Source organism: Petaurus breviceps, unplaced genomic scaffold (genome assembly GCF_028583685.1).
Source record: "Petaurus breviceps papuanus isolate PSGF00001 unplaced genomic scaffold, PetGlider_PUasm1.0 126, whole genome shotgun sequence".
NCBI lineage: Eukaryota > Metazoa > Chordata > Mammalia > Diprotodontia > Petauridae > Petaurus > Petaurus breviceps.
The window spans coordinates 25,359,435-25,382,945 of record NW_027185655.1 but is presented as its reverse complement, the minus strand read 5'-3'; the positions used below and the strand labels follow the sequence as shown (position 1 = coordinate 25,382,945).

Genomic DNA, 23,511 nt, shown 5'->3' with positions numbered 1-23,511 from the left:
GGCAGAGATTATGAACACAGGGCAAGGAACTAGGCTGAGGAGAATCTCACGGTGTGTTTAGGAGCCAGTGAAAAAAAGCACATGAAAAGACATTAGAATAGGTCAAGCATGACCAAGAGAGAGTAGAAAAGTAGGCAGAAGATACTCAGAGTAGTTCAATATCAACAAGAGAATAGTCAAGAAAGGTGAGGCAGCTGCTGAGAAAATGTGAAAGAATCTTCCATAGGAGTTGGTCAGGAGCCCAGAGAAAGCATCTAGATCAAAATTCAGATTGCTAATCTAGCAAAAAAGGTTTGAATTGAAGACAGGAATTTGAGCCATAGGGGGACTGGCAGAGAATAGGTCACAGCCTCATCTCTTCTGGATTTCTGTGGAAATCAGTGGGGGCATCTAGCTTGAGTGGGAAGGAGGGGACATAGAGCAAGAACATTCCTGTTGGTGGAATCATATTTTAGAGGTAGAGGGGGCCTTAAAATAACTTGAACTAATGCTTTCATCTTACATATTAGGACACTGAAATGAAGTGACTCACCCAAGATCAAACAGGGTCAAAGACAGATCTTCTTTGATTCACTTCTTTCCATTGGGAAGAGGTGTGGTGACTGTTACAAGGTCACCTTCTCACTTCACTTAGAAGCAGCTGGTGGCCAAAAGCACAGTGAGGGATGGCTTTCCTGGACCTCAGGCTTTTCGAACCTGAGCCAATGGTAGGTCAGCAGGGCAGGCTCCCTTCTCACTCCCCCTCTCCCTCACATTGCAAAAGACTGCGGTTCCTAACATGGGTAGTACCTAAAACATTTAATATAAATTTGGAATTTTGGTTTTATTAAATGGTCATATTTTTTGTTCATTTTAAGTGTTCACTTAAGTGTTAATTATTTTGAAAAACATCATTATAGTTTGAAAAATAATTAGCACAATACTATTTCTTGTGATATCTGCCTTCTCCCAGGATTCTCAATCAAAGTACCATGTTGTCTTCTGATCCCTTTTTTTTCTGTGTATTTAATTTTTTTAATTCATCATTGTTGTTTTATGGAATGGTAGTTATTGATATGTTTTCATTCTGCCTTCTTTCCTCTGCATCACTTCATCTATCTGGGTGTTCTGTTATTTCTTTGTAGTCTTCATATTTATTGTATCTTTTATCATGGTAATAGTCTGTTATAATTGAAAGGTATCATGTATTCATTCATTTTCCAATAATTGGACATAATCATTTTTTGGGTTCTTATCCTAATTTATATTTTAAGGTCACAGAAGGCACATAACAGGCTTAGCAGAGTACTTTGTAGCTAGTGGATAATAGATACTGATTAATTTATTGAGTAAGGAAAACAGTGCCACTGGGTCAAGTAGAGATGCTTAGGGTACTTCACTGGAGCGTTCCTAACACAGTAACACACTGTGCTTAACAACTACTCTTTGAGTCCATTCGCTAACATACTCAGAATCCATTTGATCCTTGTAATTTCCACCATCACTACAAGAAGAATATGAGACAAATTATCAAAAACTTTGGTCATATCTAGACAGACTATATGCAAAGCATTTCTCTCATCAGCTAATTTAGTAATCCTTCAAAAAATGAAAGTAGTTTAGTTTATCCACCATTTTTATTACAATCCATTAAAGATTTATACAGTTTTCTGACTGTTCTATACCCCCCTCCCCTTTTTTTTCCAAAGATGGGACATTTGTCCTCTAATTTCATTGGTCTTAGAAGCTTAAGAGTCCTGATTACAATATCATAGACCAGTGGGTGAGACTTTTCTATATAGGATAAAACCAATATTTTATGAGCTACTACTTTCTTCATGGTCCTCTAATGCTAGTTATTGGCATATAAATCATTGTATTAAGAGATGGTCAAAGCTATCAGTTGGCACAGGCCTGATGTAGGTCTTCTACTTGTCATTGCCCAAGGTCCCAATCCCATACCCTATTCTAGAATATTCTGGTTCTCTAGTATAGTCAATTTTGCTAAGACTTTTCCTAACAGTAAATCAACCCTGCATTCCTGATATAAATTCCCCCTGGTCATAGTATATGATCTTTGAGATTTATTACCATATTCTCCTTGATAGTATTTTATGTAAAATGATTGCATAAGTATTCATTAGGGAATTGAGCTATAGTTTTCCTTCTCTTTTAGAAAAGAGTAATGACAATGATTGTTCCTTAAATGTTTGGTAGCATTCATTTTTAATACCATCTGGTACTGGGGATTTTTTTCCTAGGCAGCTCATTTATGGGTTTTTCAATTTCTTTTTCTACGATGAGGTTATCTATATTTTAAGTTTTCTATTTTCTCTTCTGTTAATCTAGGCAATTTATATTTTTGTAAATATCCATCCCCTTCATTTTGGTTGTCAGTTTTATTGGGCTAGAATTGGACAAATTGCTTTAATTGCACCTTCATTGATGTTGCATTCAGTGCTTTTCATTTTTTTCCTTCTGGTAACTTGATTTCTTTCTTTTTTAAAAAATAAAATTAACCAGTGGGTTATTTTTGTTTTGTTTTATTTTTTTCATAAAGCTAGCTACTAGTTTTATTTCTTGGTTAATTGTTTTTTTTTTCCTTTCTCCTTTGCTTTTCAGGAGTTCTATCTTGGCAATTAATTGGGTTTTCAAAATTTGTTCTTTTTCTGGTTGTTTTTTTATTTGTACCCCCAATTCATTGAGCTGTTTTTATCTCTTTTATTTGATGTATGAGTTTGGAGCTATAAATTTTCCCCTAAGTGTACTTTGACTATACCCCTCAAATTTTGGTTATGTTGTCGTATTGTCATCTTCTTTAATGAAATTGTTGGGTTTTTTTCTGTGATTTATTTTTTGTCCCATTCACCTATTAAGATTAGATTATTTAGTGTCTAGGTTTTTGAAAAATCTATCCTTCTTTAACCCTTTATTGAAAATAGTTTTTATTGCATCATGGTCTGAAAAAGGTGCATTTAATATTGCAGCTCTTTTGCATTTGTTTGTGAGCTTTTTATGCCCTAATACATAATCAGATTTTGTGAAGGTGCCAGCTACAGCTGAGAAACAGGATGATCCTTTTCTTCCCCATTCTATCTTTAGGGGTGTGTCATATCTAACTATTAAAAAATTCTATTTGTCTCCTTATCTTCTTTTTCATTTATTTTATGGTTATATTTTTCTAGCTCTGAGAGGGGAAAGGTAAGGTCCCTCTCTAGTATATTTTACTGTCTAATTAATGTAATTAGTTTAATTAATTTAATTTAACTTTTAATTAATTTAATGTGAAATTAATTATTAATTAAACTTTTCCTCTAATGCCATCTGGTACATATATATTTAGTATTGATATTTTTAATTGTTAATAGTGCCTTTTAACAAGATGGACATTCCCTATTTATCTGTTTTAGTTAGGTCTCTTTTTGCTTTTGTTCTGTCTGAGATCATGATTGCTACCTGTGCCTTTTTGACTTCAGCAAAACATAATAAATTCTGCTTCTAGTCCTTTACTTTACCTCTAAATCTCTCTCTCTTTTTTTTAAAGCAATCAGGGTTAAGTAACTTGCTCAAGGTTACACGGCCAGGTGTTTCTGGGTGGGTGCTAAATGTCTGAGCCTGGGATTCGATCTCCAGGTCTTACTGACACTGGAGCTAGTGCTCTTACTCACTGTGCTACCTGGCCACCCCAACCAATCTTTCTTATGTCCCCTTCCCTTCCTACTTCCCTTTTCTGGTAAGATAGATATTTCTATACCCAGTTGAGGGGGGAGGGTGAGGGGAAAGAGAATGTATTTTTCCTTCTTTAAAGCGATTCAGATGAGAGTGAAGTTTAAATGTTACATACACCTCAACCATTTTCCCCTCCCTTATAGCAGCTCTTCCTTGCCTGTCTTTTATATGTAACAATATTCCCCATTTTACATCCCCTTTCCCTTTTCTCCCAGTGTACCCATATTTCTTACCTATATATTTTTTCAAGATCATCTCAGCATCAACTCACTAGCACGCCCTCTATGTTAAGTCCTTCTTCTTTAATAATGATAAAGTTCTTAATATTTACATGTATCATCTTTGCATATAGAAATGTAAACAATTTAACTTCATTGAGTCCCTTGTAATTTTTTTTTCATGTTTGTTTTTTATGCTGCTCTCTTGAGTCTTTTATTTTAATATCAAATTTCTATTCATTTCTGGTCTTATTGGGAATGCTTGAAGGTCCTTTATTTAATTAAATGTCTTTTTTTCTCTGAAGGATTATATTCAGTTTTGCAGTGCTAGTTATTCTTGGTTGTAATCCTAGCTACTGTACCTTCTGGAGTATTGTATCTCAAACTCTCTGATTCTTTAATGTAGAAACTGCTCAATCTTGTGTTATCTTGATTTGAGTTGTTTTGTTTTCTGGCTGCTTGCAATATTTACTTCTTGACCTGGGAACTCTGAAATTCATCCATGATATTCCTGCGAACTTTCATTTTGGAATCTTTTGAGAGGTTATCAATGGCTTCTTTCAATTTTTATTTTATTCCTGCTTCTATCAGAGGTGAGTTTTCCTTTATAATTTTGTGAAAGCTGATTCCTAGGCTCTTTTTTTCATCATGACTTTCAAGAATTTCTATAATTCTTAAATTATTTATCCTTGACCTATTTTTCAGGTCACTTGTTTTTCTGATAAGATATTTCACAATTTCTTCTTCTTTTCCTTTCTTTTACTTTATTTTATTGTTTCTAGATGTCCCAGAGTTATTTATTTCCACTTGCCTGATTCTAATTTTTAAGAAATTTTATTCAGTGAGCTTTTGTACCTCATTTTCCATTTGACCGATTCTAATTTTCAAGGCATTATTTTCATCAGTGAAGTTTTGTACCTTTTTTCTATTTTTCAGATTCTGTTTTTAACGTGTATTTTCTTCACTATTTTGTGTATGTTTTTGAATCATTTATTTTTCCCAGTTTTTCCTCTTCTATTCATGTTTTTTTTAAATAATTTTTTTTAGTTCTTCCAGGAATTCCTGTTGCACTTGTGCTTAATTTACATTTTTTCTTTTGAGGTTTTGCTTGTTGTTATTTTGACATTGATGTCATCATCTGAATTTGGAACTTAATCTGCCCTTTTATTATAGTTGCTTTTTTATGATCTGATTTTCTTTTTGGTGTTTGCTCATTTTCCTAGACTCTCTATTGATTCTTTTTTGTTTTATTTTAAAATTTTGTTATATTCCTGGGGCAAGTATGGGGGAGGAGAGGACTATCCCAAGCTTCAGACTTTTTTCCTCTGCTGTTTTCAGAGCTTGTGCTGGAGGTTTGGAAGTTCTGCTTTCAAGGTGGTATGATTTGGGGAAAGGTGTGGTCACTGCTTCCTTTCATGTGCAAGTGATACTGCTCCTTAGGGTCCCTGTTCCCTTGGACCAAAAGTCATACTACTCCTTAGGAGTCCTGAACCCTTGTGACTTCAATTGATACTGCTTTCCAGGGCCACTCTTGGGACAGCAAGCATTCTTCTCTGCCTTGGAGCTGTAACCTGGAAGTGAGTATGGGCAATTGAGTTGCCAAACAGCACTTTATTTTTTGCCCAGTGCTAGCATAGCAGTACCCAGAGTGTTTTTCTGACCAGCTACCAGATCCCTTTATTGCCTCTGTTTTAGAGCTCCAAAGCTGCTGTTGCTGCTTCTGTTGACACCTCCACGGGCCACCTTTGGTTTGATGTCTCTTAGAATTATTTTCTTCCACTTACCTAGTTAAAATTATTTTAAGGAATTTTATTCAGTGAGCCTTTGTACCTCCTTTTCCATTTGGTCAATTCTGGGAAGTGGGCCCCTAACCCAGTGTTATATAACTCTCCTTCCAACCTCCTAAGTTGTCTCTTTCTGGGGGAAAAAAAAAACAAAACATCTCACCTCCTCATTTTGTTGGCTCTGCTGCTCCAGAATCCAATTTGTGAAACTGTTTGTAAAAGAATATTGGAAGATCTTGGCTATAGTGCTTCTTCTAACCTGCCACCTTAAGCACATACTTTTTTCTATTGCTTATTTTAGTGATTTTATACTATGCCACACATATTTTATTCTATTGCTTATACTAATGATTTTATATGATGCCATTAAAAATCATGGAATATGAGCAAAACTTGTTGGATTATAGTTAATCTATCTATCCCAAAGTTTAAGTTATTAAGTCTCTGTCCTTAATACAATCAAGTTCATAGATCTCAGAATTTCAAGTAGTTCAGCTTTTCACAATTTTCCTATTTTCTAAGCTCTTAGTTCCCTTTCAGTGATAATCCCTTACCTATATACCCACTTTACTTTGACTTCTTTCTTATCTATTCTTTTTCTATATAAACCCCCCCCCATATTTTCAGCTCAATCAAATATCTTAGTTGCCAATTTTAGTCTTCTCTCATATATATGTATGTATGAGTTCCTCTATATTGTTAGGTGCTTAATAAGTATTTGATGCTATATAGGTTTTTGAAGTGTAGTGTGTAATTGAAATTAAATAAGATAAGGTTAGACTTTGAATAGATCCAGTGAGTCAAGGAATTTTTTTAAAATTTTATTAATTTTTTAATCAATATTAATATTTTTATTAATCTCTTAATCATTTAGATTTCTTCTAGTATCCCTCATCCTTTCTCTTGCATGAGAGACATCTCTTATTCAACAAAAATATTTAAAAAGAAAAGAACAAAAGGAAAAAAACAAAAAAATCAACCAAACCAATAAATAAATCAAAAAAGTGTTAAAATACAGGCAGATTAGAATACTCATAGACCTCCATCTCTTTAAAGGAGTGGAAGAGGGTGTGAATTTTTGGATTTCTTCTTTGGAGCCATGCTTATTTTTTTCTAAAATTTTACAGCATTAACTTTTTATTGTTCTTTGTTTTTTCATTTATATTATTATAGTCACTGTGCATATTGTTTTACTGACTTTCCATCTCTTTGCCTCAGATCATGTAAGTCTTTCCATGTTTACATGTATTAATAGTCTTCATTTATTACAGCACAGTAATAGTCAGTTCTATTCATATACTACAGTTTGTTTGACTGTTCCTCAGTTGATGCTTATCTATTTTGCTTCCAGCTCTTTCCTTCTACAAAAAAATATTGCAACAGATATTTTGACATATATGAGGACTTTGTTTTAATCAGTGTTCTCTTTGGAGTATAAACCTACTAGTAGAATCTTTAAGTCAGATGATATGAATATTTTAAATACGTTCATTTGTATAATTTCAAATTAATTTCCAGAGTGGTTTTACTAATTCAAAGGCCTACTAACAATGGACTAATGTTCCTATTTTACTGTAATCCCTCTAAGGTTGACTGTGACATTTGAATATTTCCCAGTTTGCTGAGTATGAGGTGAATCCTAAGGGTTGTTTTTAATTTCCAATTCTCTTATTAATAATTCAGAGCATTCTTTCATATTATTGTTAATTGTTTACAATGTTTATTTTGAGAATGTTTGTTTATATCTTTGAGGAATTACTTTTGGTGTTCTGTTAGTTAGTGGTAAATATTGGATACTGATCCCTTATCAAGGAAATTTGATATAAATATTCTTTTCTCCATTTGATCACTTCCTTTCCTATATTGATAGATTAATTTTGTCTGTTCAGCAGCTTTTGTTCTATGCAGTCAAAGTTGTCTATGTAAGGGAAGGCAAAGGGAAATGTTAAAAGCCAATAGATGATGGTTGGAAATGGGGATTTCAGAATTTCTTTATAGTCAAATTTTTTTGCCTTTTCTTTGAGGGCATTTGGGCTTAAGTGACTTGCCCAAAGTCATGCAGCTAACAAGTGTCTGAGGCTGGATTTGAACTCAGGTCCTCCTTACTCCAGGGCCAGTGCTCTATTCACTGCTCCACCTAGCCGCCCCATGGATTTAAGAATTCTTGAACATGGAGGTAGTACATTTGTGGATGATGGCAGGGTGAAGAGTATGACTATCTTTATATGTGGCTGAGGTGGGATGGGGGAGTAGCTCATAGGAAATGAGTAGATTGAGGAATTTAGTGGTTAGAGTTTTTGAAAGGGAATGAATATGCATGTTGAAATCCCCTAGTATGAACACAGGAATTGAGGAGGAGAAAAGAAATGAGCAAAGTAATGAATTATTAAGGAGGGAAGATGAGTGATCTAGGGTTCTATAGATAGTAACTACCAACATTTTGGTTGTGTGGTAGGTATGAAGGAGGGAAGGGGAGAGTCAGGAAGTGGTACTGGGGAGCAAGGAACACTCCAACTCCCCTGCCTTGAGCAGTGAGCTGACAAGAATGAATGAAGGGAAAACCTGTAGTAGAAAGAGTGACCAGGGAGTACATGACATTAGGGGGAAACTGGGTTTCAATAATAGCAATTAGATGGAAAGAATGGGAGAAGAAAAGAGGAAGGGAAGGTTGTTATCTGTGAAACAGGCATTTTAGAGGGCACAGTAGAAGAGATAGGGAGTTAGGTTGAATCTTTGGGCTGGATGGGTTGGGGGGAATAGGATGAGGAATGAGGTGATGGTGGTGTGGAATGGGTTAGTGTGATGATCTGTAGGGGTCAAGAATCAGGGCATGTAAAGGGGTCTGATCAAGTGCAAGAATGTTCTTCATTAATAAGGTGGGGGTGGGGTTACTGTTCCTTTACTCTCAAAGGACAGACACAACAGAAGATGAGAGACCTGAGGTTTATGGAAGGATTCTTCTTTCTACCAGAGGTTCTCCAAATCCTAGTTAGAAGATAGGGCTGGCAACAGGAGGTGGAAATTTCCTTGTGCTGGTACAGATGGAAGTGATAACTTTGAGGCAGATTGGAAGATGCCCAGCCTGGACCCTTGCAGCCTTACCTCTGGGGATAAGCTTGGCCTCAGTGTTAGTTGAAAGATGGATTGTGCTAGCCCAAATTTGGAGGTATTATCACCTGAGGAAGCTGGTTTAAGGGAGTCTTAAATTCCCTGCATAGAAGGAAGTCCTTTGGGGCTCACGTAAAACTCCTGGCCTACCTCCACCCAGCCTTGAGGAAAGATTGAATTCAAGGACATTTTGGAAGAATATTGTGGTAAAATATTAGGAAAGAGTAAAAGAAAAGTCAAAGATGATTCAGAGATTTTGATTCTGGGTAATTGTGCAGTGGTGAGAGAGGACCCTGCTTTATCCACCTTCCATAGGTCTTACTTGTAGAGGTATTAAGTGGAGTGAACTGCTCTCCAAACTAAGAAAGCTGACTGTGAGACCCTGAGCAAACCACTGGACCATTCTATGTGTGAGGCCTTCCTTCTCTAAGAGAAGGCATGCCCTACTTTGGTAGAGCAGTTTCATCACCTAGGACTTCCCTGTACTATTGCAATGACAAATCTAGTTCTTATTCCTGGATTTTGTTTGCCTATCAGTTATACTCCCAGACTTCCATAATTTCTGCTTTCTCGTGCCTTGCCTTCTCTTTCAGCACTGTTTTGCATTTTTTGAATTCTTGGACCTTCTTTATCAAAAGCTTATGGTGGGAATAATTAGGCCACATACAGATGAAAACTTTCAGAATTCATGCTTCAATATTTTGACTATCTATGATTTCATTGTTGTAGATACACATTAATATGTAGATATTAATGTAGATACACATTTTTACTGATCATAGCCCTTTGAATTTTGGCCTTTGAAATTTCAGTGGCTGAAAACTTCATCACTTCTGACCAACTTTTATTTGAAGCTTTCTTAACTTGGACTAGTCCTTGAATGGGCAACATGCAGACTGCCACAAGATGCATAATGCCAGATTGGTGGGAGCTGCGAGAGCTTAACTACCTTTGCAATGCTAGGGTCACTATCTCTCTAAGATAAGGCATCAGAGGAGAACTTTAGTTAAAGGGAATTTAGAAAAGCTATTGGGGGTGGGGGGGGAGATCAAGAATGGCCATACTTTGTACCCCTTGCATACACATTTTTTGAAATCAAAATTACTAGAATATTTGGGTAGTTTTCATTTCATGTGATTTACAGGGTGGGGGTATTTGGATCTGGGAACAAATTAGAGATATTGCCTTCAGCTATAGGATTTCAGAAGGAAGTTCTTTATAAAACGAGAGCTTTTTAATATCTGGGTAGCTAGCGAAAAACTGAGCCCTGAGAATTTAAGTCTTCATTTCAGCGATCTGGATATTTTCTCATTTGTCACTTAGTGTCTGGTCAAGAATTCTTGAACTTAGTTGATTTTTGAGTCTTAGAGGTGTAAATCAGTGCTTATCATTTTAGGTGATTCACACACAAGATTAATGCATGAAATCAGCAATGATTAGCATATGACGAATTAGAAGCGGAATAGCTTGAAGAATCACAGGTGGCGAAGTTGAAAGGGTTTCATAAGAGTCTTTGCAAAGGTTATGTTAACCCTGAACCTGCTGAAATCTTAATCCTCCTGTTGAGTGTGCTGTTGTGAGTTTCCAAACAGGTGTTCGTGACACAAGGTCTCAGATTCTTTAAAGGCACACACACACTGTTCTCGTTTGTTATCACGTCCAACATTGCTTGATGAAATCATAACGGTCCATCTTTGTTCCACTGGCACTCAGTTCTTTGTAGTATCAAATTTTGCATGTGTTTTTCCAGCCCTCCATTTTTGTTTATTACCAGTGAAAGTATGAGAATGGTGGGTTCTTCTGTTAGACCTTGGAATTTACTCATTGACAAGATAGATAGATAAATACATAGGTAGATATATAGCTATAGATACATAGATAATAGGTACATTTATGCAGTCATATATATGTACAAACACACTTGTACACACACAAATATCTGTGTGAATGTATATGTGTTTCATTTGTAGAAATTATTATCTAGAATAAATTTTTGTGATACTAAATTATATTAAATAATTAGGACTACAGTGGAAAGTTGGGTATAAGTCACCTTTGAAGCAATAAAAATAACGAAACGAATTTTAAAACAAAGTAGACTATACTTCGTTTGATACTGATTTCATTTTTATTTCCTTGAAAGGTAGTAGAAAGAACGGATACCCTCAAACCATTGTGAACCAGTAGCATAGGTGCAACATCTTTCATGAGAATTGGCCCTTCGCCAACAGAGACATCTGCTTGAACAGCTGCAGGGGTTTGGGATCCTGGCTTTCTATTTCTGACATTTATTAAAGGTCTTGGTTCAAATCATCATTTTCACTCTTCTCGGTTTTTAATTGTAGTAGCATCTTTCCAAAAATAAGGTCTTGTGGTTTTTGTGTTCTCATCATAAGATCTCATACTTTAGCAAGATGATATCTTGTTTTGGAGGAGGCAGAATATCGGGCCTCTGCTTGTAGTTTCTGTCTTACGTGCTACCTCAGCAGTTCATCTGTAGCCTAAGCAAGATATTTTATTGTGGAGAGCCACTTGTACTGATCGCACTGTGCTATTTTTGTCACGCAATTTTATGATGTAGAGTTACATAGTAAATAATATAATAATAATAAAAAATAAAATAATAATAATAATAAAATAATAAAAAATTTTTCTTCTTGCATTTCAGGTCAATTGAATACAATTTCAAAGCATCGTTGTATCATACACTTATGAATAGATAGTATAACCAATACTAAAGTCCAAAAACTGTCTCTTTGCTTTGGGGCAAGTTTTCCCTATGGAGTCAATTTTCTGTTTCCTCAATATTAAATATGGTGATGGATAGTAGAGGAGAAACCTTGAGGTCATGCCATTTTCTTATACAAAAACAGACAGATGAAAGATTCTAGAACTCCTCATCCTAGAATTAACTGGCAATAAATGTCTTCCATTCACCAAATATTTATTGAGCAATGATTGTGGGCCCTGTGTCCTTTCCCTCTTTCAAATAGAAATAAAACGTCTTCCATCAGTACTATTTTTAGAGTATATAGAAAAAAAAAGTAAGAATAATTTTGTTTCTTTATTTTGCCAACTATACATCTTCTTAAAGAGAATTTACTGTGACATGATGGATAGTGAGCCAGCCTTAAAGCCAAGAAAACCTGGCTTCAAACCACACTTCTGACACATAGTATCTCTGTGACTCCAGGCAAGAAATTTAGTTACAAAATGCTGACCGGCTTTAGTAGTAGAATTCCTCATGTCGATGAAATTACAGGTCTAGTCCTATTCTCATTGCTATCCCAGACACCTTCTAGAACGGTGTCATTTAAAAGTCTCTGATATGGTACTTTTTATAATTCTTTTCAAAGTTGAATTATTGTTTACAAAGTCCTGAGGTTCTCAGAAGAAATATATCTATAGGTGCCTATATATTCCAAAATCAAATATTGTCATATTTACTCCCATATAAACTGAGTCAGAGAATCAGGCTGATTATTTCCCATTCTTATTGCCCTCGACTCCAGATTATGCTATGGCTTCCAGGGTAGGATTGCATTTATTTTATGTCAATTTTGAGAGTCGCCATGGCATGGTGGATAGATGATGACCTGACCGTGGCATCTGGGAGACCTGAGTTTGAGTCTTTCTTGAACCATATTAGCTAGATGAAGCAAGTCACTTAAGAGTTCCACATCCCAAGCAAATCTTTATAACTAGGAATTGTAGAAGAGTTGCCAGTCTGAACAGTGGGAGGAGTTTCCACACTAGGATCTTCATATATTGGTGAAAGAATAAGTCTCCCCTTTGAGTTGCTCCCACCCCAGTTAAAAAGGTTCATTACTTTGAAAAGAAATGAGAAATCCAGAAAGTAGCATTTTTTTGTATTATTGTGTTGCAGGTTAATAGGATTCAGTTTTGGGTCGGCTAGGTGGCACCATGAATAGAGCACTGACCCTGGAGTAAGGAGGACCTGAGTTCAAATCCAACCTCAGACACTTAACACTTACTAGCTGGGTGACCTTGGGCAAGTCACTTAACCTCAATTGCCCTACCTTCCCTCCAAAAAGCAAAAAACAAATTATATATATATGATTCAGTTTTTTCTTTAATTCTTATGACTTTCTTATTTACACAGAAATTGGATTGAATCAGCATTGAAGCCTCCCCAAGAATTTATACTCTAGGCTCCAGGCAGAGGCAATTGTTCTCCCCAGCAATCTTCACGAATTTGACCTTGGTTTGACAAAGACATTTATCACTGGCACCATCGAGCCATCTGTTAGCATGTTTGAATTCTGCTGTTTTAGTAATAATAAACTGAGGTATTACAGATCACTTTAGGTCTGCAAGTGAAGTAAACAATTATAAAGCCTGTTGATGGTAACTCAAGGGCTAATGAACAACAGAACATCACTATCAGTAATATGAAAAAAGACAAATCATAGCTAATAGCGTCTCACGATTTCCTTTCCATAACACTAAACTTTCAAGTCTCAACCGCCATGCCCATCTTTGGGCAGTGTATGTATATACAGAAGATGGAATGGATAGAGCTTTACATTTTATATGACATAATAGTGCTTGTTTTAAAAAATTCCACGTGTTTTGTATTATATGTATTTGTCTTCTGCACTTCCAAGGGACAAGAAAGTCAGTATGTTTATAAATAAACACAAGCAGTGCTCTTCCTTCTCCCTTTCATTCCCAGGAGGACACTGGTTATGTGCTGTCTTTTGCCCATCATTGTCTTTATTGTCTTCTAATCTCCTACTCTCTGGTGAGAGCAGCTTGGTGGTAGAGTGCATTAGAGTACTAAGCCTGGCATCGGGAAGATTCCTCTACCTGAGTTCAAATCTAGCCTCAGACACTACATGGGTGTGTGAGCTAGGCTGGTCACTGTTTGCTTCCGTTTCCTCATCTGTAAATTGACATGGAGAGGGAAATGGCAAACCACTCCAGTGAAAACCCCGGAGTGGTCACAGTGAGTTAGACAGGACTGAAAAATGACTAAACATCAAACTGTCTGGTGAGGACCAGCTTTTTGCTTTCGAAACTCTGACTGCTACAGCAGAGGTAGTGATCTCCTTGTCAAGTGGCAGAGGTATTTAGAAGCATTGATGGCAGAGAAAGAAATTATGTAATAGAGTTTTCATATACTGCTGCCTCCTTTTCAAAAGTGAGGGCACTCTTCTAACATCATTGTGCAATAGGTGGTAGGCACTGGGACAAAAGCAAAGTAGTCCTTGACTTGAGAGAATTGTCATTCTAATAGCAAAATATAACACGATAGCACATATAGGGAATCTTGGTCAGGGGAGTCAGGCACCCACAGATGCTGGTGTCCCTTTGTAGGAGCAATGCTGGTATTGATTTGAGTATTATTCCCAAACAAGAGATGGGAATAAAGGGGTACTCGGAGAGAGGGCAAGATGCCCTTCTCAGGCCCTGTTTTCCTTCTGCTTGTATGGCTTCACGGAATATGAAACATGTTCTTGGATCAGCTAGATTTAGTAGCACATCTGTGTGTGTGTGTGTGTGTGTGTGTGTGTGTGTGTGTGTATGTGTGTGTGAGAGAGAGAGAAGCAGAGAGAAAGTGAAGGAGGAAGAGAGAGAGACAGAGAGAGAGGGGCGGACAAAAGGAGACGAGTAATTATTGTACGCTGTTGTGATAGCTAAACCTATCCCCCTTGCATATCAAGAGAAGATGAATCTGTGTTTCCTTGGTACAATGCAGTGATCCTGTTTTGAAGGGAAAAAAGTCAGAAACATTTCTCTGCCCCTTCCCCAACACACATTCAAGCAAACTCATGTACACATACACATTTATTTTTCTTTTCCTTTCTGATCTTTAGCACAGATGGCTACTGTTTCACTATGATAGAAGAAGATGATTCTGGGATGCCTGTGGTCACTTCAGGATGTCTAGGATTAGAGGGCTCAGACTTTCAGTGTCGGGTAAGGGAATACATTTCATTCTACTTTATTTTTTTTTAAACTAGACCTGGGATGTAATCAGCCAAATTACAAGCAAAAGAAGCAGGAAAATAAAATCTGCTAATAATGGAAAAATAAAATGATTGGAAATTCTTGTGTGTTCTCAGTTATTTTCTGTTTTTACAGACACATATTCCTATTACTTTCAGTAGAATGAAACCCTTGCCTATTCACTCATTCATTATTTTCGTTTCTATTCTATTTTGGGTAAATGTATTCTGCCAAAATTTCTCTTGAAGTTTCTACTAGGTAAGTTAGGTAATTTAAAGTAAGTCTAGTCATTCAAAATAGATTAAAGATAAAATAACTGTATCGATCCCTGAAGTAAAATGTGAAAACTTCACCAGAACATTACATGATGGTCTCTAATAGGAACTATCTGTTACTTTAAAAAGAATTATTGTAACCCCACATCCAGTGGATTTATTTGCATAAAAAATAAATGCCCAAAATGACTTACTCAAGTTGGAAATTAAAGGTTCTTCCTGAATTTTAGAGGAAAATGTTAATTAATAATTTGCATTCTATTATAGGACACTCCTATTCCTCATCAAAGGAGGTCAATTGAATGTTGCACAGAACGGAATGAATGCAATAAAGACCTTCATCCTACACTTCCTCCATTGAAAAATCGAGGTAAGAGGGGAGAAAGAATTTAGAGCCTGAAACATGCTCAAAAACTATATCCAAAGCAATAACAAAAAAAGTCCCTACAGATGTAAATGTGCCCAGAACTTTGTCCCATTGCTATAAAGGAGATAGAAAAATGAAGTGGTAAAAGTATTGTTATGCAGGCAGGCATGTAATTAACTTATAAAAAAATTACTTGAATATCACTCTGGCTTTTCCCATTTCTCCACCAAGATTCCAGAAGCTTTTATAGCGTGTAGAAGTTAGATGAGATGGATAGATAGTGTCTTGGAAATAACAAATATGAACTTGGATAGACTTTGAGGGAGAGTGGAGGCTAGAAGAGCCTGGTGTGCTATAGTTCATGAGGTCATGCCTGAATGACTGATTTGGGGCTGGGATGGTGGTGGTGTAGGAGAGTTGAAGTATTAAAGTTTTGGTTTTTTTTTTACTCTTTTGCCAGTTATCATGTGACTTGATCCTTCAAAGCCCTCACGGTTGTTTTGCCTGTAGCATAGCTATCCTTTATGTACAGTTATTTTAGTCTTGTGCTTTTCAAACATTTCTTCCATTTCTACTTCTTAGTGAAAAGAGTTTGGGGGAAAAAAATCTCCAATTTCTTCCATCTTTGTTTTGTTTGTTGCCTTCGTTCCAGGTTTATCCTTAAGTACTTTGAGATGATTTTGTTTAGTTGGGTCTTACTTTGCCAGTAGTCTTGCCTTATCTTTCTCCACCTGCATTGCCCTTTACTTCTAGATAACCTTTGTACTCTTTTTGGTTGAGAAAAGATTCAGACTACCAATAATACTTGGGTAAAGAAACAGGTAGAGTATATTATAGTGTCTCTTAATGGATGAGCCCCAAAAGGAGACATTAGGGGAAGGGGAAGCTGATGTTTTCTTGAAACTTCCTAAGTGTTTGAGGAGGGGAGGATACAACTGGTGATTTCAACCTGAGCCTTCCACTTTGAGATGTCTGTATGACCGGCATCCCTTCTCAGTCTTGTCCTTCTTCATCATAGCTCAGTTCTACTTTTTTCTTTTTCTTTTCATCTATTGTCCCTTTGCTTCTTGGTAACTGTTGCAGTCCCTATTCCTTATTCTCTTTTGCTAGATTCTCAGATCTCTGTGTTATAAACAGGTTTGATATTTTATACCAAATCTAAAAGGTGTGGCCAGGTCTCCCCCCCCACCACTTTCAGCACACTCACAGTGTTGAGTTGTTGATCAAGGACTTTTCACAGTAAAGCTCTGCTTACTTGGTTGCTTGATTCAATAAAGGCTCTAAGGCCTAGTCAGCCTAGTTCATACCTCTGATTGATTCAGTCTAGAAGTTTGTGCTTTCAGTAATTAAAGAGTTATGGGTGTGGGGCATCCCTCTTATATGTGGAGAAAATCCTTCCCAATATTTAGAGTGATCCCCAAAATAGAATGGGCTCCCTTGGGAGAGGTAGTGGTTTTCGCCTCCCTAGAGGTCTTCAAGCAAAGACAGAATGAACCACTTTTATCTTGTGTTGCAGAGGGATTCTTTTTCAAGTACAGGTTTGGATTAAATGGCCTTTGAAACACCTTTCAACTTTGAGATTCTGTGAATGTAAGAATTATCCTCAAATAGATATGACCTCATTTTAATAAATTGTTCTATTATATAAGTATTATAGTTGTAGACTTTTAGTATATAAGCATTATAGTATTATTATTATTTTTGCAAATACGTTTTTGATAGCTGCAGATCTCACTCATGCTTCTCCCCAGCCATTTTCCCACCATGGCCACATTGACGTTGCTGTTGCTGCTGGTACTATAACCTCTTAAATGGACCTTAATAGAGTATATGAAGAAGAAGCAAAGCCACTTAGTTTTGAGAGTGTCACCCTGAAATTGTGCTGTCCTGATTGGTGAGAGCCCACTAAAGCTAGCTGGGTCAAGTCTGAGCTAATTTGTTTTTATAACTTTTACTACCGTACTGTTTTCTGAAAAGATTCTGCAAGCTTATAATTCTACCATAATTGAGTTGGAGGGAACCTGTTTCTCCACAACTTCTCAATAATTAAAATAAAATTTAATTAAAGGTGTAGCAATGGTACAAAAGTAGCTTCCCAGTTGATTTTCTGTCTCCGGACAGTAATTGTCATTTTTTTAAATGGGGAGAAAGTATCCCATCAGTAATTTTGAGCACGATTAGGTTTCCAGCACTATCAGTCAGGGAGTGCTTTCCTCTTTGAAGAACCTCTCAAAGGTTTTTTTAATTAAATTGTAGTTTAGGGATAAAGCAGATGCCTAGGTAAGAGGAGTGCTCTACACTTCTTAGTCCTAATTAACTTAACTTCCAAAATGCTTTATTCTCTAACACCTTTACCAGGTGAATAAATCTCTTTGATTAAGTCACATAATTATTCAAAAGCACAGATTAAGTATGAACAGCAGACTGTCCCTTAAATCAGTCCATCAGCATTAGGTGTAAACTAGGTATGAACAAGTCTTTAATCTTTTGTGGGGAAGAGAGGTCATTGAAGAAAATGTCTTGTAGACATTGAGAATCTGTCAGATCCTCTTGGGGAATTTGTATTATCCAGTCCTTTCTAGAAAGTTAAGGAAAGAATAACAATCATTCAATCAAATGTGACTCTTTTAATATAAGCAATAAATGATGTGTTTAGAAATCTAAGTGATGCTGTAGTAGGTAGGAATGGACAAAGATGTCCCTTCTGGTCTAGTTCTACATTTGCTTGAATCATTCGTAATGAATGGCCAAACAAAAGATTGGATGAATAATGCAGTTGGATGTGTGTGTACTGAGCCTTCTAAACTCAGATTTCAGCATTGACTGTTTCACTTAAGAGCATTATATGCTAGAAATTTGGGGAAAAACAACACACTTTGATGGGATCATCCTTCAAAATAATTTACTTTTGCTTTAACACATTCGTTTGTGAAAAATCATTCTTATAAAACAGATTAAAGACATGATGGCTAAAGATGAGGAGGAAAATGTGAGAAGTTCTAAAGATTCTTAGTTTCTATTTCCTACCTGTTTTCCCTAATTCTTTTGTACAGAATGTGCTCATCTTTCCAATTCAGTGATTATTAGAAATATCTAGATAAGAGTTTAAATATAGAGACGACCATTTTATAATGTCCTTTGCAAAGGCAATGTGCTAGAATGGCTAGGGAACTAGGAGATCCTAGGTGATGGGGGGACAGCATATGCCCCATAGATGGATCCTGGTTGTGTGAACTTGGACAAATCTTATACTCTCTGAGTAGACACTCAGGAAAACAATTCTTATACTTTCTCTTCCTTGATACACACATTTTCTCATATATATTTTCCCAGGGTCTGTTAAAATCCTGTATAGCCCTGGATCTATTAAAACTATTAACTGAAACAAAATAAAAATATTTCAAATGACAAATGGAAGTCTTCCAGTAATGGCTTAAACTGTCTCCTCATATACTCTTGCAATGGCTACTGTAACACAGATAGAAGGGTAATATGGTAGCATTTGTTTTACTTTGAAAGAGTCTTCCCCACATCCTTCTTTCAGTCTCAGTGTTATGTTCCCAATGTATATTTGTTCTATTAAGTACTGAGTTAGTTTTCTTCCCAGAAAACATCTAGATTATGATCTTCACATCTTCTAACCATACAGGAATTTCAAGTAGAATATCTGTGTGAAATGGGTGTGAAGAATTGAGTACCTTTACCTTTTATTTTTTTTTCTTTTTGCTGTGAAATTGGCAATCAACAATTGCAAACGTTTCAGTATGTGTATGTTTTTGTGAGTGTATATATGTATAAATGTGTGTACACCTATGCATATAGGAAGAATTGATTGGTATATAAAATCTTGAATTTCCATTCTGTACAGTTTTTAAATTTCTTTTTAAATTGAATAGAATACAGGCAACTTTTGTGTAATTATCTCCACTTTATGAAGCATGTGAATCTTCTTATCATGGCCTCAGCTCTTTGGCTACGATGGTATCAGAGAAACAATATCTGAAAGATATGTTTATTTTGGCTGGAGTTTTACTAAATAATTTTGACTCATCATTTCCAGAACTTAACACACCGAGAGAACTTCCACATGCATCAAAAATAAAATAGGAACAAAGTTTACTTGATATTTGAAGAAACAAAGAAGTAATAGGCATAGATTATGTTCTTGTTTTGGGAAATACAACTGACAGTCTTCCATGAAATCTGAATTGACGGACTGTTATTGGGGCCTAAAACTTCATTAGGTCTTTAGTAAATCTACTCTAATATAGTGAATAGGACCTCATTGGGGGCTTCTCCATTTCACTTTACTACACAGTTGGAGTGACAAGGTGGGAGAGATTTGCTGCCTCAGTAAGAGTGATGTGTCCTATCATTTTTTGGCTAGGCATCAAGGAGTATCTCCTTTCAAAGACTACTGCCAGTGTCTTGAATGTTTACATTGTTAATGCCTATAAAACAGGTAATGGTAGATTAAAACATGACCGGTGTGACCAGCAGAAGCAGTTGGTGGATATTAGTGTATTGGTGGATCTCGCTGATTCACGATAGAAGACAAGGAAAGTAATAGGAATAAAGGGGCGGCAAGCAGTGTAAACTTGGTCTTTTATTATTTTTTTCCTATATGAATGACAATAAACTATGAACCCCTCAGGAGCCTTCTTGTCTCACTGCTCTCAGAAATCTGAAATGTGATCAGAGGAGTTCAAAAGAATAGAGGACTTATGGTTTTCTCTATTCACCATTTACATTGACAGACAACGAACCTAGGGATTTCCAGAAGATATTTCCTAATATTCTATGGCAGTGAAACCCAAATTATTATTTATTTGTGTGTTGATCCTATGAAGTAACTGTGGTTTTGACTTCTTTCTATTTTAAATACATACTGCGTAATCTTCTTTTCTGCCAAAAAATAAAATCAAAATAGAAAAAAATGAGCTAATTTTGTAACAAAAACTGTCTTGTGTTCTGAAAAATTAATTAGGAATCCTGTGGACTAATATATGTGATCATTTTGGTCTGCTGGACTTTTGTGAGGGGAAAAAATGGTTTTTAAATTGTCATTTTAACAAGAACCTTTGCATACTTAAGCATGAGGCTTCCTGATTTATTTTAAGTATTCCTGTCCCAACAGAGCTCAAGTGACAGATATGTTAATCATAAATAATTCTGATATAAAAAATTTCAGGCATGTCAGATAACTGCTTCATACATGCATGCACATCTTTTACCCAGCACACACTTTGTATAACTTCTCCAGTTGCTCAACAAACATTCATTACTCACATTCTGTGTTGCAGGCACTAGGTTAGTGTAACTTCTCCCACAAACTTCCTGGGCTGATGGGAAAACTCCCTGGAACAGAGGCAATAGATGACTCATTCCCTCCACAGACATATATCTTTAGTTAGTGAAAGGTATCTCTAAGCACTCAAGATAAAAAGTCAAAAAGCTTGTTGTATACTGTTGTCCCCCAACAGATAATGTGTACAAGTATGAGCATGTAATATATATGTGTGTATATATGTATGTGTGTATATAAACATATATGTGTGTACATATATATGTACACAGCTATTTGGCTGTCTTGGTATTAGGGAAACATATGTGTGTGTGCCACCCTTTGATTGAACCCAAATTTCACAGAACTAATCTCGTTAATAAAAAGATTTGTTCTATGAAATTTGGACTTAGGGGGTGGCTAGGTGGTGCAGTGAGCCAACCCTAGAGTCAGGAGGACCTGAGTTTGGAACCGGCCTCAGACACAACACAAAAAAAAACCTAGCCAAGTGACTTTGGGCGATTTACTTAACCCCAATTGCCCTCCAAAAAGCAATACAATACAATACAATTTGGACTTAGTCAAAAGGCTGCACCCAAGGACCTAGAAGGCCACATTTGACCTTGAGGCCACAGGTTTCCCACCCTTGGGGCTAGATTATAAAGTCTGTAGAGGAAAGTAAAGTTAAAAAAGACTGGAAAAGGCAGGAAGGGATTGATTATGAAGAAAGATATTACAGAGAGGTCTAACAACATGAAGATTGAGGACCAGTTCTTAGATTTAGTAGTTAAGAGATTACTGTCAACTTTGAACAGAGTACTTACCATTGAATTATGTCAGAAAGCTGGTTAAAGGAGTTCAGAGGAGATTCAGAAGAGAGGAAGCGAAGCCACCAAGTGTAGACAAGCTTTTTCAGTTAGTTTGTATGAGAAAAGGAGAGACACAACACAATAGTTAGCAAGAATGGTGGCATCTAATTAGGTTTTTTTTTTTTTTGGTCAGATATTGACTGTGTTTGTAGGCATCAGGGAAGAAAGCATAGATAGTAAGAGACTGAAAAGATAGGTGTGGAGTGAGAGGGGGACTCTGCTAAGGAAAACCGGAGGCAGTGGAATCAAAAGTACTTGTAAAAGTACTTGTCCCTTGCTGTGAGAAGGGCCATCCTTTCCTTTCCCTTTTCCTTTTTCCTCTCTTCCACTCCCTTTCCCCTCCCCTTTCCTTTCTTGAAATTGACACCCTGCTGAATGAAGTTGGAGGAAATCACCATTTACCTTTTAAAATACTTTATAATCTTGACTTAAGCAAGGTCATCCCTCTTTTCACCCTCTGCTGTCCAACCAGACTGGCCTTTTTGCTGTTCCTGTCACACAGCACCGTTGCCTTTGTCCTGACTCTCCACCATGCCTAGAATGCTGCCCATGGTCACCTTATCTTAGAATCCTTTTTCTTTTTCAAAACTTCATTCAAGCATTACCTTCTACCTGAATTCTTTTCTTATCTCCTCAGATGGTTGTGCTCTCCCCACTTAAAATCACCTTGTACTTATTTTATATATATTTTGTATATATGGTTTTGTGTGAGGGGGTATTTCTCCCAATAGAATATTAGCTTCTCAAAGGCAGAGACTATTTCATTTTTGTTTGTCTCTCACCACTTAGCATAATGTCTGCCACATTATGAACCTTAGTAGATGCTTGTTGATGGTTACCGACTAATTATTGACCATACTTTTGTACTTTTTTGGTATGGTACCTTGGGCTTTGGTGTAGTATACCTCCATTCTTGGATTTTGTTTTCTGAGGTTTATAGTACCTTCACTGCTATTCTTTTATCTAACTTGTAATATTCTCTATACTATATAGCTTAGTGGATAATCCGCGCAGTCATCTGTCCCCTGCCTGCTCCCTCCCCCACCCCCTTTTCAGTTTGAAGCTTTCTTAGTTATGTTCTTGGTGATTAGAGACAAAAGACCAGAATTCCCAGAAGAGAGTGGATGTGACCATGCCATGGGACTGTCTAGTTATAGTGGATATGTATTCACTCAACAGTTAGAGATACAAAACTGAAGGGATTAATTCCCCCAGGAAAGAGGGGCAAAGAATTGTTTTTCACTACTTTTGAACTTAAATATTGAGAAAACTCTCCACAACTTGCCAAAAATAAGTACAATAAGCAGTTTTTTAGAGAGTGACTGCCTTTGAACTTGAAATTAAAGCATCTCCATATTATGACTCTTTTTTTTTAATTTCAGAATTTGTTGATGGATCCATACACCATAAGGCCATACTGATATCTGTGACAGTCTGCAGCTTCCTTCTGATCCTTATAATACTATTCTGTTATTTCAGGTAAGTCTCCAACATGTAGGTAGAGCCCTGTTGTGTAGGAGGTGGCTTCTTAATGCCAGTAGTCTAAGTAGGTGTCTGGGTAAGGTAAAATTTTCTTTGTACATTTACTCCCTGGCAAATATCCAAATAGATACCTCATTTCTAGGTACATCCAAACTATTTTAAGTATATTTCTTATAATTTTTTTTGAAGGGTGGAAGGCAGGGCAATTGGGGTGAAGTGACTTGCCCAAGGTCACACGGCTAGTAAGTGTTAAGTGTCTGAGGCGGGATTTGAACCCAGGTCCTCCTGATTTCATGGACGGTGCTCTATTCACTCTGCCACCTAGCCACCCTAGTATATTTCTTTAAAAAAATGCCACCATTTATTAATATTGGGCCAGTGGTGAGGTGAATGGAAGGTATAAATACTTGTACTGCTGAAGATACGGAAAATTGCATGGTTAT

General features: G+C 36.5%; 1 protein-coding gene across 5 annotated transcripts in view; it reads left to right on the top strand.

The window, feature by feature from the left end:
* The window catches only part of BMPR1B (bone morphogenetic protein receptor type 1B), a 482,311-nt gene that overhangs the window by 421,758 nt on the left and 37,042 nt on the right, over positions 1–23,511 (top strand). For all 5 annotated transcript variants that reach the window (XR_011169511.1, XM_069094423.1, XM_069094400.1 and 2 more), the window contains 3 exons: positions 14,659–14,761; positions 15,334–15,436; positions 22,969–23,065. Coding sequence is in view for 4 of the 5 variants with exons in the window: in XM_069094400.1 (XP_068950501.1) it covers positions 14,659–14,761; positions 15,334–15,436; positions 22,969–23,065 (303 nt within the window). In the remaining variant the exon portion in view is untranslated. The remainder of the gene's footprint in view (positions 1–14,658; positions 14,762–15,333; positions 15,437–22,968; positions 23,066–23,511) is intronic.